We start from the raw sequence: 16,351 nt of genomic DNA, 5'->3' as shown, positions 1-16,351 counted from the left end.
ATATGCAAGTTTTAAAGGAATAGAGATTTCTTTTAAATTAAAACCTCATTATAGTATGTATACTATTCAGTCTGGTTTATGATTTCAAAATAGTTACCCTTGTAATTTTTAAGAACTCCTTACCAGAAAACTGTGGGTATGTGGTAGATTAGAGCTCTATTAAAGTACCACAGCTTTCTGTTTAGTCACATTGAGATTTTTAGGCTTCAGTTGATCTATTTTGTTTTGCCTAGAATTTTCTTTTTTTACAAAGACTAAGTTTACAAAATAAGTTACTTTTACAACTTGAAGTTTACTCATTTGTATTAAAATTGAGTTGCAGAAAAGAATACATTACTGAAAATAATTAGAATATTTGCCTTTGTCATTTTTACATTTCCTTTTCCTTTATTTTCCAGCAAACTAATGCTTCTCACTTTCTCCTTTTCCTTAAGCCTGCATCTTCTTTTCTACCAATTTTTAATTGGAGATTTAATGTAAAAGTTTATTAGGTCAGTATATTCTAGTAGGTTTAAAAAATGAAAGCTTCAATTGCTGAATATTTTATAACAAAAATATATGTTCTCAAGTCCAACTGGTGACACACTAAGTAATGGTTTGAGTCTTTTTAAGATAAGTAACATTTATAAACCCGCTGTTAAACTACCTACCTTTGAAATTTATGTACTGTCTCTGATCTTAAGCATGATAAGCTCATTTTCTTCCTCAAAAATCCTGTTTATATTCATCATTTGTTTACATGGTTTTGAAAAATCATTATGTGATAATTGAGACAAAGATTTAAAATTGTATTCTCAGTTTGAATTAGATGGATCAGTTACATTACCTTTCTAGTCATTATCCAGAAAAAGCATCTCCTTCAGTCTAAATTTGCCCGGAAATGATGACTAAATTATACACTTAAGGGATACATTTCACTCATTTTAACACTTAATTTTCCACATCTCCTATTCATTCATTTATTCACCCATATAGCCATTCAACAATTGCTTATTTACTTTGTGAAGTGTTACAAAAAGTTAAACCCTACATAACTATAAGAGTTAATAGTTCTTTGAGGAACTCAAGCTCTGCATAATTCCTTTTGCATCTTGCTTTTGGTGGATGGCCCTTTATAGTCTCCCTGATGCTCTTACTCAATCCACTTTGCTTCTAGGTCTCTTTCCGTGCCTACAACACATGGTCAGTGTCTCATTCATGGATTATCTTCTGTGCTGCACATGCTAGATTTTAATGCAAGCTTTTGGTACCTGTGAAGATTAAGAATGGAAATGACTGCTTGGGGAGTGACAAGTCTTAATATAGGTTTCTTAGTTCCAGCATTACCTGGAGTTGGCAGTAGATCTGACCCAGTAAAGGACTGTACAGTCCTTGCTAAGCATCTGTAATGAGATAGATTAGTCCGAAGAATTTAGTGATGAGAATTAATCAAAGCCCTGACAGCAGAATAAAATTCTTCTGCATTTTAATTTTCCTCTTTTTTTTTTTAACGTGGAGAAAGTATTTGGTAGTTAATGAAAGCAGACACATCAGAGCTGGCAGCTGCTGAAACCCATGGCTCCACACAGTAAGAAAAGGATTATAAGGAGAAGGATGTAGGAACAAATATGATCTCTAGAGCAAAGAGATGTAGAACCTCAATTGGGAATGTTTTGCTAGTTGAAGTATTATTTGATTGGCTAGAATTTTTGAAGTTCTTATTCCAAGACATAGAGGTATCAATCTGAGTCAGGGAGCTGTCCAACAAAAGAGAGGGAGTTTTAAAACGTAAAGATTCTGCTTTTTCGTGTCCTGTGTTAGCAAAAAGTGAAATTCTATGATTTTGACTCTGTAATATATAACTTTATGAATGCTTTTCATGCTGGGTGCCTTTGGGGGAAAAAAGGTTCAAATCTAATTTGACTAGGCTGCAACATGCCACACTGTTTGAAGAAACTGATTTTAGTACAACACATCCCTTGTGAATCAAATAATACTTTTGAAGACTGAGGTCAGAGAAATATAGCACCTTTTGGAGCTGTGCTTGTTTGAAATTCTTTGGAGAGTAGAATATTTGTATACAGTTTCCATTTTCCCTTAGGAAAATGGCAGTTACTGGACAGGATGATGGTTAGTGGACAGCAGGAGAAAGCTGTTCAAAATGTTGCTGGTAAAAACAAAAAAACCCACCTCATTTCTCAGGCTGTCATCTGAAATCCCCTACATTTGCTCCTCCAGCCCTATGCTTTTGGATAGTTCTTGGCCGACACTAATCCCCCTGGTGTTTTCTTTCCCAGTTGTCACAGATGAGACCTTGAGCTTCATTCAGAAAAGCAGACGCCTCCTGGTTGTCCTAAGCCCCAACTACGTGCTCCAGGGAACCCAAGCCCTCCTGGAGTTCAAGGCTGGCCTAGAAAATATGGCCTCTCGGGGCAACATCAACGTCATTTTAGTACAGTACAAAGCTGTGAAGGAGACGAAGGTGAAAGAGCTGAAGAGGGCTAAGACGGTGCTCACGGTCATTAAGTGGAAAGGGGAGAAATCCAAGTATCCACAGGGCAGGTTCTGGAAGCAGCTGCAGGTGGCCTTGCCAGTGAAGAAGAGCCCCAGGCGGGCTAGCAGTGACAAGCAGGGTCTTTCCTATTCGTCCTTGAAAAATGTATGACAGGGACAATGAAAGGAGAGAGAAAAACAAAGGGCACTCCTGGAAGAAAGAGTTTCCCTTTCCTCACTGCTAGTTCTTGTTTTCATAGGCAGAAAATATTCTGCCTGAGCGTCCTCATGGGGATAAATTCAGGGTGACTGTATGGCTGGTTATTCTGCTTCTCAGGCAATACAGAGGTTTAGAATGATATCATCAGCAGTCTGTCACCATCACTGATGTCACTACGCACATTCTTTCCAAGCAAAGACCTGGGTGATGTGAATTTCCCTTCCTCCTCCTCCTTCCATTCCTCCACCTCCTCTTTCCTGTTACTCTTTCTTCCTCTTCCTCTTCTCCTCTTCCTCCTCCTTCTTCCTCCTCCTCCCTCTCATCTCCCATCTTAACATTATGGAGCAGCCTTGCCAGTAGATCTGTTGTCAGGAGTATTATGAGTTTATGAATACAGTTTTTATTTTATTTTATTTTTCACACATCCATTATAAAATTTAAAAAAATAATCGGGGCATAAATTCATTTTAGCTGAAGGTAAGTTTGCTCATTTTACTAAACAACACACCACTACAACAAGACCCACACCCACTTAGGATGACAGAAAACAGTGTGATGAGAAATGTTCCTTATGATTGATTTAAAGGACATGCTAGATTTCCTCCCATTATTCCACATTTTCCCTCATCTCAGGTACTTAACGTCATGTTTGTAAGCTTGAAAAATATAGAACAATTTTTATTATAGTCATTTCCAAGTTATCTACAGATTAAACTATATCCATCCCTCTAACTCCTAAGTTCTTACATCAACATTCAGAGTTTGCAGGTAAAAATCAAAGCAAAGCAGACGTTACAGGTGGCTTTGCACTTAGTACAGCCTGAGAAGAATCCCTTAATGGTGCTAATGGAGAGCAAGAAAACAATAGAATGCTTTTAGGGCATTTTTGACTTATGAAAAGAGCACAGAACAGAATGTTGGGCAATTTGTGTTTTAATCCTAGCCTCGCTGATGTGAGAACTGGAAAAGTGATTTCTCCTCATTTGTTGGTGTCTCCTTATTAAAAATTGTAGAGAGTAGATTTAGTGACCTTGAAAGGTGCTCTTAGCATTAATATTCTAAAAGAATTCATTGTACTTTCCATAATTTAATCACCAGTACAGGAAATGGTTTATTCCAAGTAAGTCCTCCTAAAAGGTTACTGTCAATTAAACTTGATTTTAAGGAAAATTTTACGATATGTCAGATTTGGAGAAGACAGACCTAAGTGCAGAGTTTACAGAATGGTGGGTATCTGTGTTATATGTAGGTAGTATACACATGCACACATATTCATGCAGATAAAATTCATACATGTGTGTATGGATATAAATATCCATAACTTGTATGTACATATGTGTGTTTTTACCTTTGCACATGAATTATCTTTGTGTATGATATATATTATATATACCATTGGAACAATATTACAAGCCACTAGAACTTTTGTCCAGTTTTTAATGTGTTTGTGCTATTATGCTTTTGTGTTGGTGTTTTCAGTCCATTAATATTTGTGAATTCACAGTGGTAGTTGCTGTTAGTTCTTTTCTTCTTTAAATTAGTATAATAACTTACTACTGCTACAGTTGATCTGCGTTGCAGTGATTTGGATGATTCTGAACTTCCATAGTCATTGCTAAACACTAGAGAGTCACCTGGTATCAGTTGATTTTCTATTATAGTCTCAGCAGATACATTGAGAAACTAAGCTATGTTAATCTCAGTGCTTAGCTATGGGGACTGTTGAATAATACGGGACAATAAATATACCTATAATTGAGTCTGAATACCTTATGAAACAATAACCCATAAGTTAAGGAAAGCCCTTATCTCAGTAGTGTAAATGTTAATAAACAACTCTAAAATTATCCTCTATATTTTTGTGTCCTTCATCAGTGTTAAAGTTCATAAATCATTTCTCTATGAGTTACTGATGATTTTAAAATGAAAAAAGTTTTCCCTCTGAAATCTTGCCAAAAAACTATAGATATGGAGTCATTCTTTGAATCATTATTTTTAGACTTATTAATGCTTTTCCTTATTATGAATCACTGTTATTCGTCCTACTAACTCCAGTCACAATACCAGAGGAGAGTTGTCTCCAGATAAGCTTTCAGCTTCATTTCTTTTCTTTTTGCCTGAGCTTTAGGTTCACAAGGGATAGTCTCATCTTTGGGGGTTATTCTCTTTTAGGCTGCATTCCTTTTGCACTTTTTGATTCCATATTTATCCCTAATCCCATTGGGTGCTCCTAGAAATTACTTAATTTTTTTCCTGTTTATATTACTGTGTTTGGTACTGGGCTTCTCCAAATGCTGTGATACAGAGCATGTCAAATCTAAGTAACATGTCTCGCCCGAAGAGAACTTAGTTTCAAGTTTTTGTTTTGGTTTTTTGTGTTTCAGAAAATGCCCAGTTCAGAATATTTGAGGGAGATGGGGACACATATTTATAATTTATCAGCAAGAACAAGTCATATCTCTTAATTGAAAAAAACTAATGGTTTTAGATCTATGATATAAGGACTTCTGCATACAGGTTAACAAAGAGCCATGCTGTATAGAGTGTCTGATTACACAATGACAGTTTATTTAATTCTCTCTTGTACAGTAACTTAGGCGATTCCCTAGTATTCTAATAAAAAAGTATTCCACTGTATTTGGAGACATGATCACTTCACTTGTTAATTACCCATTTTCTTTTGATAGTTTTAGAATTTTAAGGTTATCTTTTAATTTTATTCATGTATTTTGTATTTTCCGTTTTTCATTTGGTATGTAAATTTACATATTGTTAAAATAAACCATTTATTTACAGCTTTGAATTTTATTTTGCGCATGTGTTCATGTCTTTATTTTCATGTTTGGGCATAAAAATTAGAATAAAAAAAAGATTGTACTTATAAAAGGAAATCAAGTAAGTTTTGATAGTTAAGATTCTGTCTGAAAGAAATCTGAGAAAGGGGTGAAATTCTTATGAAGAATATTTCTTTTATATATTAGCAAAAGAATTAAGTGTACTAGGATGTGTGTGTGTGTGTGTGTGTGTGTGTGTGTGTGTGTGTAGAGACAGGTATAGAAATGGGGGAGAGGAGTGATTCATTTAATAAAAAAACCACAAACTTACTCCTATTGGTTCAGTGTGGAACATGGGTAGATTATATGAATCTTTTCCCTTTTCAGCTTTAATGTGAGCCCAAGACATTTGCTCTAGAAGAGGATAAAGAAATTAATGCCCTTCCTTAATATATGATAGTTTGAATCAGATGCATTCCTATAAAACTTCAAATAAATAAGCCATTGAAAAATATTTGGGATGCATTTTCTTTGGGGTTAATAATATTGAGCCTTTAATGATAAGGATGACTCCTTGCTTTTAAAAAAAAAACCCATTTACTTATTTGTTCAAAAAATATTTTTTCCTTGCTTTAAAAAAAAAAACCCATTTACTTATTTGTTCAAAAAATATTTTTTGAGTCCCTGTAACATTCTGAACTGGTTAACTTAGTAAAAATTTTTCTACTGAAGTATTTTTCTCCTGTCAAATAGTCTCCAAAGGGTAGAGTTAGGATCAGTGGGTCAAAGTCAAGAGCATATTTCTGGTTAATTAAGAAACACCTGTAAGATAGTTGAAGATTAATGGAATTCACTATACTTGGACATGTTACATCTCCATAATAGGAGATACACAACTAGAGGCTCGAGGACTCATATTAGATTTTATAAATGGGTGTTTTGTATTGGATAGATGGTGATGAGTGTTAAGATCCTCTCAAGTATTATATGATCTTCTTGAACACAGTGGTGAGTGTTCAGAAGATTCGGTATCAGCATTTTGTCACTATGGTTCACCAGGATATTACTGACCTTGTTAAAACTCTCCAGATATTTTCTTCAATCATTTACTGATTCTACTAGGTCTTTCTCACAAATACATTTGCAGAGACACATTTACGAGACGCATTGTATGAGAGACACATTTAACAACTAATCTTTCCTGTTTTTCTACTTCTACTTAAGAGGTGTAAAGTAACATTCACAATCAGGTAGGACACTGACTATTTCAGCAATACTTCTTATCTACAACTATTTTAGATTGAATACAAAGAATTTTATTGAAGCCTGTTTTTCTCATAAATTCATATAAAGTAATGTTCTAAGGTTAGTATCAGGAATTGATACAAGTTCAATAAACATCAGTATATGCTATTTGAAATGATGCTCACTAGACATTTAGTAATAATTTAGTCAAATTATTCAAATATCTGCTGCATGCTACACATTTACATGTAGATATCCAATTTGTTTCAAAAGCCCTAGAAGTCTATTCTTAAATGCATTTTATAGATGATTGAACTCAAAGATATTAAAATAAAAACATAATAGAGAAATCAAGATTTTAATTTAAATTTATCTTCTAGATTAAGTGCTAAATTTTTATTACTCTTCAAGTTTTAAAGGACAGAGACAGGGAGGGAGGGAAAGAGGGAAAGAGAGGGAGAGAGAGTGTGGGGGAAAGAGAGAAAGAGAGAGAGACTTGCTATTCTTTCTTCCACCAGTATCCTAGACAAAGAATGAAATTATACCCGTAACTTAGTCGAGGTGAATTCCAGGAAGATTATGACTTTTAAACACAGAAGTGTTCCTGAGTATTATGGAGTTCTGTGCCACTTCTATGACTTCAAAGCCAATTGAGTGCTGCAAAAGAAAATTGATCCTGTCATTACACCACCACGCTTCATTGTTTTGAGACAAACAATTAACAATCTAACTTATTACTCCCTCTGCAAATACTATTTACTGTTAAGAAATGATAGTAACTCCCAACTTCAAGTAGGAAGTTTTGACAATATGGACGTTATTTTTAAAGTCCCCCATGAAAGGAAGTAGCTTCTTTTAAAGTAACAAGTGAGGAACCTTGCCATATGCCTAGGGCTCCTCCGAGAAGCATTTCCTCTTTCATTCCACTATGTTTGCAGTTCAGCCACTCATGTCTGTATTTACCATTGTCCTCCTTCAAATGTAAATGTTCTCCTTTCTGGAAACATCACAACTTTTTAAACAGCAAGAAGCTCTAAAGGCAGTGTTTTTAGATCTAAGAAAGTGTTTTATTTTCAACCTCGGGATCTCTATCAGAAAGAACATACATTTTTCTAAAGTGAGTACTGTATTTTGAGGAGAAACACCACACATACCCCACCCTGATCCCCTCCAAACAACACACACTTGTGGAATTTGTACAAAATCCTTGTGTTCAAAAGCTAGCCATGTTGTCTTTTTTGTGCTTATGAGCCAGGAGAAATAGAAGAGTTTCTAGTCTTATATTCTCCATTTTATTGAATGAGCAACTTCATAAAATTCTGAGTAGGACTGGAGGGAACAAAGAAGTTATCAGAACACACACATGGGTTTGAAGGTGAGCATGCACACACAGGTTTTCAAGTGAAGCGAAAATTTAAATTTATCTTGCAATTGCAAAACAAAAATGCTCTAAAAATACGTTTACATTCTCATTAAGCCAATCAAATGTTCTTGAAAATTGACATCTTTTCCAATTTGTATTCAAATTCATGTTAAATTTCCTGATTGGAAACAAATACTTTGGGAAGGTTCCTAGCTCCCTCATTCTCTGTCAAGTTCATAATGATCAAACTCACCACAAACCTTCATGTTGTCTTCTGAAGGCGAAAAGTGTCTCCAAAGTGTAAGTACAATTGAAGTTTGTCTCTAGACCCTGTTTAAAGTTGGGAAAGACCTTTCCTTTGGATAATTACATTGTCTGAGTTGCTAAATCTCACAGTGCATTAAGCACTGCATTTATTTGAAGAACTTTCTTTGGATACCTGTCCAAATCCACCTTACTATCAGAATTGAGTGATTTGTAAAAGTTTTAATTAATTGACTGATTCTTACCCTTTGTTGTATTTTTGTGTCTTTAACTGATTTCTAGTCGATTCCTTACACAACACACACAAACAAATACATATAAACATTCATACATGCACATAAAAGGACAAGGAAGGAAAGAAGGAAGGAAGGAAGGAAGGAAGGAAGGAAGGAAGGAAACGTTATTTGACAAGGTCAATGTTACATCCCAAAGTTAGATGTCAAAGGAAATACGTAACTGAGGATCTTAGAAGATATTAATTCCTACTGTACTTTGCTAATCAACCAAGTCAGTGGCTTTGCTCTTCAAATATTCTTAGAAGCCACATATATAAACAATATTCTTCAGAGGAAATTATACCAGTGGGTAGGAGGATTTAAATTATATTGTGGATGGAATATGAGAGAAATCCTAAACATATATATTCTATTGGTAAGAAGAAAGCAGTAACATCGCAACTGTTGTCAAGTACTGCAAACATGGGGAGTCAGATATTGGCATCAGGTAAAAATAGCAGAGATGAAGATTTCAAAACAAGACAGAGACAGAAGTAGCTGCTTTTAGAGTTGGTTGATTTAAATACCAATTTTAGTTATTTATTCATTTTTGATGTTAAAGGAAGGGTTTATTCAAGAAGGAGACTGCTGACATGAAGTTTTGCAGTAGGGGACAAGAATGAGCTAAAATTCCTCCTCCTCTTTAAAGGTAGCAAATTCCTTGCAGCTGTGACAAAGGATGATGTCCGTGAGATTGCTTAAGTTCTCGAATGTGGGGGTTATACAGCACTCACATCCTGTCTTCTCGAATGTTTCTTCACTGCCTGTCCTTTTTTAGGTTCAACAGTGTGGACCTGGGCTGTAGAGAAGTTTTCACTAGCCATTACGCTGTTTTTCATTTTCCTGTAGATACAGTGGAAGCAGTTTTTGATTTCATTCAGAGGAGCCGGAGGATGATTGTGGTCCTGAGCCCAGACTACCTGACGGAGAAGAGCATCAGCATGCTGGAGTTCAAACTGGGCGTCATGTGCCAGAACTCCATTGCCACCAAACTCATTGTGGTGGAGTACCGGCCCCTTGAGCGTCCACACCCAGGCATCCTGCAGTTGAAGGAGTCGGTGTCTTTTGTGAGCTGGAAGGGAGAAAAGTCCAAACATTCCAGCTCCAAATTCTGGAAGGCCTTGCGCTTGGCTCTTCCCCTCAGAAGTCTGAGTGCCAGTTCTGGCTGGAATGAAAGCTGCTCTTCTCAGTCTGACATCAGTCTGGATCACGTTCAGAGGAGGAGAAGTCGTTTGAAAGAGGCCCCAGAACTCCAGAGCTCAGAGAGGCCTTCGGGGGCTCCCGCAGCCACAGGCACAGTGTCCAAACAGCGAGGGAAGCCCTCGGCAGCCTGCCGCTGCTGTGTCACCTACTGTGAAGGGGAGAGCCACCTGAGGAGCAAGAGCCGCGCAGAGATCCACAGCCAGCCCCAGTGGGAGACGCACCTCTGTAAGCCTGCTCCCCAAGAGCCAGAAACTCAGTGGATGCAAAATGGCACCAGCTTGGGACCCCCCCCTGTGCCCCAGATCTCTGCTCTTGCTCTTCACCATTTCACAGATGTATCTAATAACAATGACTTTTATATCCTATAATTACCGTGTGTGGTGGGTGGTTGCTGCCTATCCCTGCCAACCCTCTTTCTGTCATCAACCTTTGGGAATAACGGACTTTTTTATCATCTCATGGACTATCGGGTCTGTGTCCCTTTGATTGATTTTTTAAAAAACTATTTATTTCTAGGAGTCAAAAGACCTGAAGAACCCGAATTCAGAGTTATTGCGTCTATTGGCCTCAGAAGAGCACTCTCTTCTTGGGCCCTAGAAGGTCAGTATGTGAAAGTCGCCTGAAGTCTGATCCTCTGCCTTGCCCAATGGTTTAAAATGCAACCAAGAATTTAAACACATTTCCTTTGAGTTTGTTGATTGACCTCATGTTGCGATGAGCTAGACAGGTGCACTTGGGCTATGAGACTTATAGAGTGTATATATACCAAGGGAGCATCATGGGAAAGAATGGGTTCTGGTGGAAGTTGTAGAACAAAGTTCAACAACAACAACAAAACTTACAACACGTTTCCCTCAAAGGACCAAACGTACCCACACAGGGACACATGATGTTCTCTGTCTCATTATACATTAGCGTGCTCCCAACTTCCAAACATTGTTAGCATCAGTAAAGTTATATTTTTATGTAATTTCATTTGTACTAACAAATTTTTAACTCCTTGTCTCCCTTCTGTTTTTTCTGGCTTTTGTATTCAAATGTGAAGAGTGCTCCATTTCAGGAAATTGAGATTTGGCGTAGGTACCAGGAAGACTCAGCTGTCCTTTAGTTTCTTCCTGATGTTTATTAAGACAAACCTGGGAAAGGACCTGAAAAGACAGTGAGAAAATGTTCCAAGTGACGTGGAGTTCATTTAATAATCTCATTGCTTTTTTTTCCCCCAAAGCTAACAGCTGAAAATTTCAGTATGTAAGGTATTTAAGGGAGAATTTGGTGTCTTGATCACTTTTGCTCATTCAGAATTCTGAGAAGGGATATTAAATGCGAGTGCCTACAAGGATCAGAAGGTAACAAAAATAAAAGCAAATGGGCTGCCAGATATAAGCATAATGCTCTTGGTCTCTATTTAGTACTGTGCCAAGGTAGATGGAATATAGTACAAGCAAGGATTTCTTTTCTGCAAACATTTTCACATAAAAATAAAGAACACCTTCCATTTGATTTTCAAGTCTGGGATGCAACAGGGATCTGTGAACCCTTAGGTAACTGAAGAGCACATATTTCTTAAACAGAGGACAGGTTTTACTCAGCTCCATTTGTTTTTTGCCATTAATTTATCCCCCTATACTGCCAGCTATTGTAGTTTTTTGAAGAGAAACTGAAAGTGTAGATTTGTATGTATACCCTCAATGATAGGCTGACTTAGATTTATTAAAAAAAAATAAAATGAAGTCAAAGAGCCAAGGAAAACACATATGTAGAACATACTCAGCCTGAGGCCCACTAGTTTGAAATTTCAGAAGTGAAGTATTCAGCCAAAGAACATATGTCTTAAGGGAGATCCAAGTGCCCCCCGCCATACTGGCACTGGACAGAGCTGGCCCCTAGGTCGCAATGGGGGTGTTTATTTCTCTCCAAACTGAATACATCTGGGTCTTCAGAATAGGGCTGATCTTACCTATCCCTACACCCTGGGAGAAAAGGCTAAAAGGTAGTGTGTCTTCTACATACTCTGGAGAGGTTCCCTGCCTTTTGGGTTTACTATAAGAAAATCAGAAGCACAAAATCTGCTATCCCTAAATAGTAGCAGATGAAAATAGCAAGGGACTATATTAGGCACGCAAAGTCACCTTCAGTGCATTAATCCTGGCTGCTAGTGAGCTTAGTCCAATGAATGTCAGATTCTTTCACTGTTGGAACCAGAAACTAGAGATCTCTTCTCTGAATGGGAGGAGAGAAGGGCCTTCAAGAGGCAATGTTACTCACCATGGAACATATCATTAGAGAATGACAAGAAACCCTAACTGACTATTAATCAGAAAAGCCTTACTCTGTACTGCATGCTTTCTTGAAGACAGTCATCCATCTTTGATGTATGTTCAAGGGTCTTGGCAGATAGACAGCAGTTTCTCTCCAAATCTGTTAATTATGGGTAGGGTAAGTTACAAGAGGGAGAGGGGGCTCCTATTAATATTTAGTCTTGTTTCTTATTAACACAGTATCTCAGACTGCAAAATATCTTTGCAAAAAGTTGACATATTACTTTTGTTATTTATAAATTACTTTCTGAGCACCTAAAATAAATGCAAGAATGAATAGCAGAGAGAATGAAATTTAACATTGAACTCGTGTGAATAGCTGTGTAATTTGTGTGCTCTCCAGGCTAAATTTTGATGAGTATCAATTTCCTTTGACAATATAAGTACAGTGTAAGCAGTGCAAAGTCCTAACTTCAGGCATTAGTTATACAGGGGTCAGAATGATAATGGGTTCTACTTTTACTGTATGGAGAAAGGCTTGGAAGTTCTGTTATTATTCCTTGACCCATTATGCCACAGTTGTATGAGGTATTCAGTGTCATGTATTTCAATGAGACAAATGATAATAAGACAAAACTATCTTAGAAGCCATGAGCATGCATAATGAAAATGGCATAATTACAAGGTTAAATAAATGAATATATCATTATGCAATAAATATTGACTCTCAAGGAGTATAAGTTTAAAGTCAAGTAGAGTTCTTCTTCTCTCTTGTTCAATCATGACCTCACATGAACCTCAATTTCCTGTTAGCTTAAATGGAGTTAATAATATTAACCCCTCTGGGTATTGATATACTACAAATTTATTTCATATGAATTACCTCTTTTATTTTTTACTTTTATAAAATGATCTAAATTAGTTCAGAGCAGAAATCTACTACCCAGGATGAGTGATCTTCTTAAAGACACTCAGCCAATTAGTGAGAAACTTGACACCTAATCCCATCTCCTACCATGTTGCTCAGTGCCAGCCCTGGAGGAAAGAAATGATAGTATTATTACAAAGTCATCTAGATGGCGCTATTTCTACAGAACCATACTCTATCAAATAAAAACACACTTAATGTAACCCTACACACTGCTGTATCACCTGACTTTGTCATACCATCGTTTCATATAACATCCTGTTTACATATTGTAATTTCAAAAAGCAGTCATTTTGGGTGTCCTCTAGACCTTATGATTGTGCTCTAAGTTTTCCTCCAAATACAACCTTTTGCATTTTTCTTAGTGGAAATCTAGAAATATATTCCTTAATGACCTTGAAAATAAATTTAATCTTGCAGCAGCTGTGAGTCATTATAAATTCTAGAGTGACCTCGTGGATACCTGGTTTCAATAACTAGGAAAACTCTAGTAATAATATATTCACTTCCAGGTTGAAAATTTGAAGTGGTGGGAAAACTAAAGTTGCAGTTCAGATAAAAGGTATGGATAATAAATTAAACTAATCATTCAGTTATGCACAGACAACCCCTGTGATAATAGTTTCAAACTTTTGTGCATCCAAGAATTGCTGAGGAACAAGTCACAGGGAAGACCTCAGATCTCGGGGCAGAGTCCTTCACCAGAAAGGCTGTTTCATGAGATGCTAGTCGTTGTCTAGGAGTCTGCTAAAAACAACAACAACAAAAACTGTGACCTTGATAATGTGAATAAGGTATTCCATGGGTCAAACTTTGAAAGCTACCACTTACAGGAACTTTTCAAACCTTTCCCATAATTTCTATATTGTTGTTCAGGATGTAAAGAGAGAATGCCTCCACTAGGGTCTTGTCCAAGACTTCACAAAGTCTATTCCTTGAATCATACATACGAATCATTTCACATTCATAGCAAGAGGAATTGTTCTTGACCTTATCCAAGAGTAACTAAATAGGTATCTTTGAGGTGTGGCCAATCTGTACTTTAAATAAATTTCTCAGGTGATTCTGATGCACAAAATTTTTAAGAACCTTTAATTTTTACTTCTCTTTTACTCCTCTTTACTTTTGTAGGCTCTGATTTTCTCCAGCCAAGGAGGACTACGAATCGTCATTTTAACAAGTTGTTTGCAGGCAATAGATCAAAATATGGGGCATGTTTAGCCCTTGGAGTTGCCTCAACACAAGGAGACAGTTGAATACGGTGGTTTGCAGTGTATATTTATCATCGATATTTGTAATGTGGTTGGATTGCTATAGTTATCATATGCATTAAATAGACTAAGATAAGCTCTGTTGGGCTAACAGCTCCAGTATTTATTTCAGCAGTTCTATATAAGAAGCCTTATATCTTGTTTATGACACATGTCCAACAGAGGGAGTTAATTTTTTTGTAGCTTTGCCATCTGAAGTGTGTGGCTTGCTGTTGGTCAATGCTTCAGCTTAGATCAACATCCATTATTTTCATAGAATTTATTGACTCCAAGATTCAAATGTAGTCATAGACAAAGTCATAGAAAACATAGAAAACATAGAAAAACACTTTCTGTGTCCCCAGGAAGAGAAAAATTGAGTTGAACTTGGCAAATACATAAATATGTAGTATTGTCTTCTTCTATATAGAAGATGAAAATGAGATATCCCGAAGAGGGAAGACACTTTAAAATGAGATAGGACTCATGCTTTGATAATGAAAGAATAGAAAGACTTGGTTGCCAACACCCCAAAGAATCAAGATAAAACAGCACACAGAAAAGAGTAGATATTTTCCATAAATATTCTCCAAATGAAAGTTATTGAACAAATGCATAATAATTCTGACAGCTTCTCATGAAGAGAAAGCATGCTTAAAAATGTGAAAGTTACTCTATTTGGTTACTTTCCTTTCTGTGGCTTTAGTTAGTTCTCTAAGAATATGACACTCAAATTATCTACAAATGAGCCATTTCATTTTGAATATTCAAGGAGCCTCAGAAGAATTGAAGGTATTTAGAACACAGCAGAGCATGTAACATGGTCATTAAAAAACCACACATGATCCATTTATCTAAAGAGCTAAATAGGGAATTCAAATTGAGCAGGCTAACAACTCAGATAAAGAAACAAATGCTAGCGGGGTAGTATGAACACTAGTGTGAGTAGCAGTCTGTCTATGATTGGGATTCTGTATTAAAGATCTGGATTTTATATGACTTCTTTATTATGTAAACTATCATTTGATTCTAAGAAAAAAAATCTCTGGGCTGATAAAGATGAGTTCTAATGAGTTAATACATAAGGTTGAACAAAGAAGTGCTATTTCCTAGTGTAGTGTACGCCTTCAAAATCCTTTTAAGAATAATTCGAATCCTTATTTTCCCTTGGAAATTTCAAACATTTAGAAATATTTAAATGCAAAGAACAATGCTGAAATGTTCCTATGGGAAGAAAGCAGGAAGGTTCCAAATAAATTCTAAAATCAGATCGTGAGTTATTTTTATTTTTTGCTAGATAATAGACATTTTAATACTCTCTTTGTTTTATTTCTAAAAATTAAGATGAAATGGGACATGCATTTCTATTGTCATAAGCTGTGTCATGTGCTTTCAGTTAATTTATTATTAACTGTACCCTGTTTGGAAACACCTTTTGAAAGTTGTTTTTAACAAGAATTGAACGTCATTCTTCAAAAAAAAAAAATGTAAATAGCTGGGATCGATCCCAGCCCAGTAAATCTCCCTGAATGATTTAGATGTGTGCTCTTGTAAGGATAATTGCCTTAAGTACTTTTACAATTTTTGAAAATTATTCAATGGAAAATCAATGATGATATATTATAAATATGGAATAAAAAGGTAAAAACAAATTCTCATATTGCAGACAGTATTCTTTTTTGTGAAATGAAAATACTAAATTTGAATTTTTATTCACTATCCTTTATCATTTATAATGGTTTATTTTTATACTATTGACCTTGTTATGCAATTACATAAAACAGGAGAAGAACAAAATACAGAAAATCAAGTTATAGAAATAATCAATGCAGTTACTAATCTGGGTAGCCAAATGAGGCTATTGCCCTAGTATTTATTATTTCTATGTTATTGGTCACCTAAACAGGACAAAATGTTTAAGATATAATGACTTGTTTATGGGCAAAGACAATTACTGTAGATGATTTCTAAGAAGAGACACCCACAAAACAAGGGAAAACAAACAAAGCCCATTAGCCCACTTCTAAACATCAGTAATATAAAAGAGAAAGGAGATGTATAAAATCTGCCCGGTATCAGAGTGAAGAGTCACAGGATGT

General features: G+C 36.0%; 1 protein-coding gene across 8 annotated transcripts in view; it reads left to right on the top strand.

The window, feature by feature from the left end:
- The window catches only part of Il1rap (interleukin 1 receptor accessory protein), a 129,658-nt gene extending 113,759 nt beyond the window's left edge, over positions 1-15,899 (top strand). For 2 of the 8 annotated variants that reach the window (XM_087186704.1, XM_004834781.3), the window contains one exon: positions 9,463-13,762. In XM_087186704.1, coding sequence (XP_087042830.1) covers positions 9,463-10,184 — 722 coding nt within the window. In that variant the 3' untranslated portion in view covers positions 10,185-13,762. Of the gene's footprint in view, positions 1-2,276; positions 5,501-9,462; positions 13,763-14,133 lie in introns of those variants that run through there. The other 6 variants (XR_001183431.3, XR_015441028.1, XR_001183428.3 and 3 more) reach the window with 6 other exon arrangements.
- Positions 15,900-16,351: the final 452 nt, after the last annotated feature.

The sequence above is a fragment of the Heterocephalus glaber genome, unplaced genomic scaffold, assembly GCF_053883595.1.
Source record: "Heterocephalus glaber isolate CG9 unplaced genomic scaffold, H.glaber_assembly_v1.0 deba00001504, whole genome shotgun sequence".
Classification (NCBI taxonomy): domain Eukaryota; kingdom Metazoa; phylum Chordata; class Mammalia; order Rodentia; family Bathyergidae; genus Heterocephalus; species Heterocephalus glaber.
Note: the sequence above shows the minus strand (reverse complement) of the source record. Positions and strands in the feature narration are given on the sequence as shown.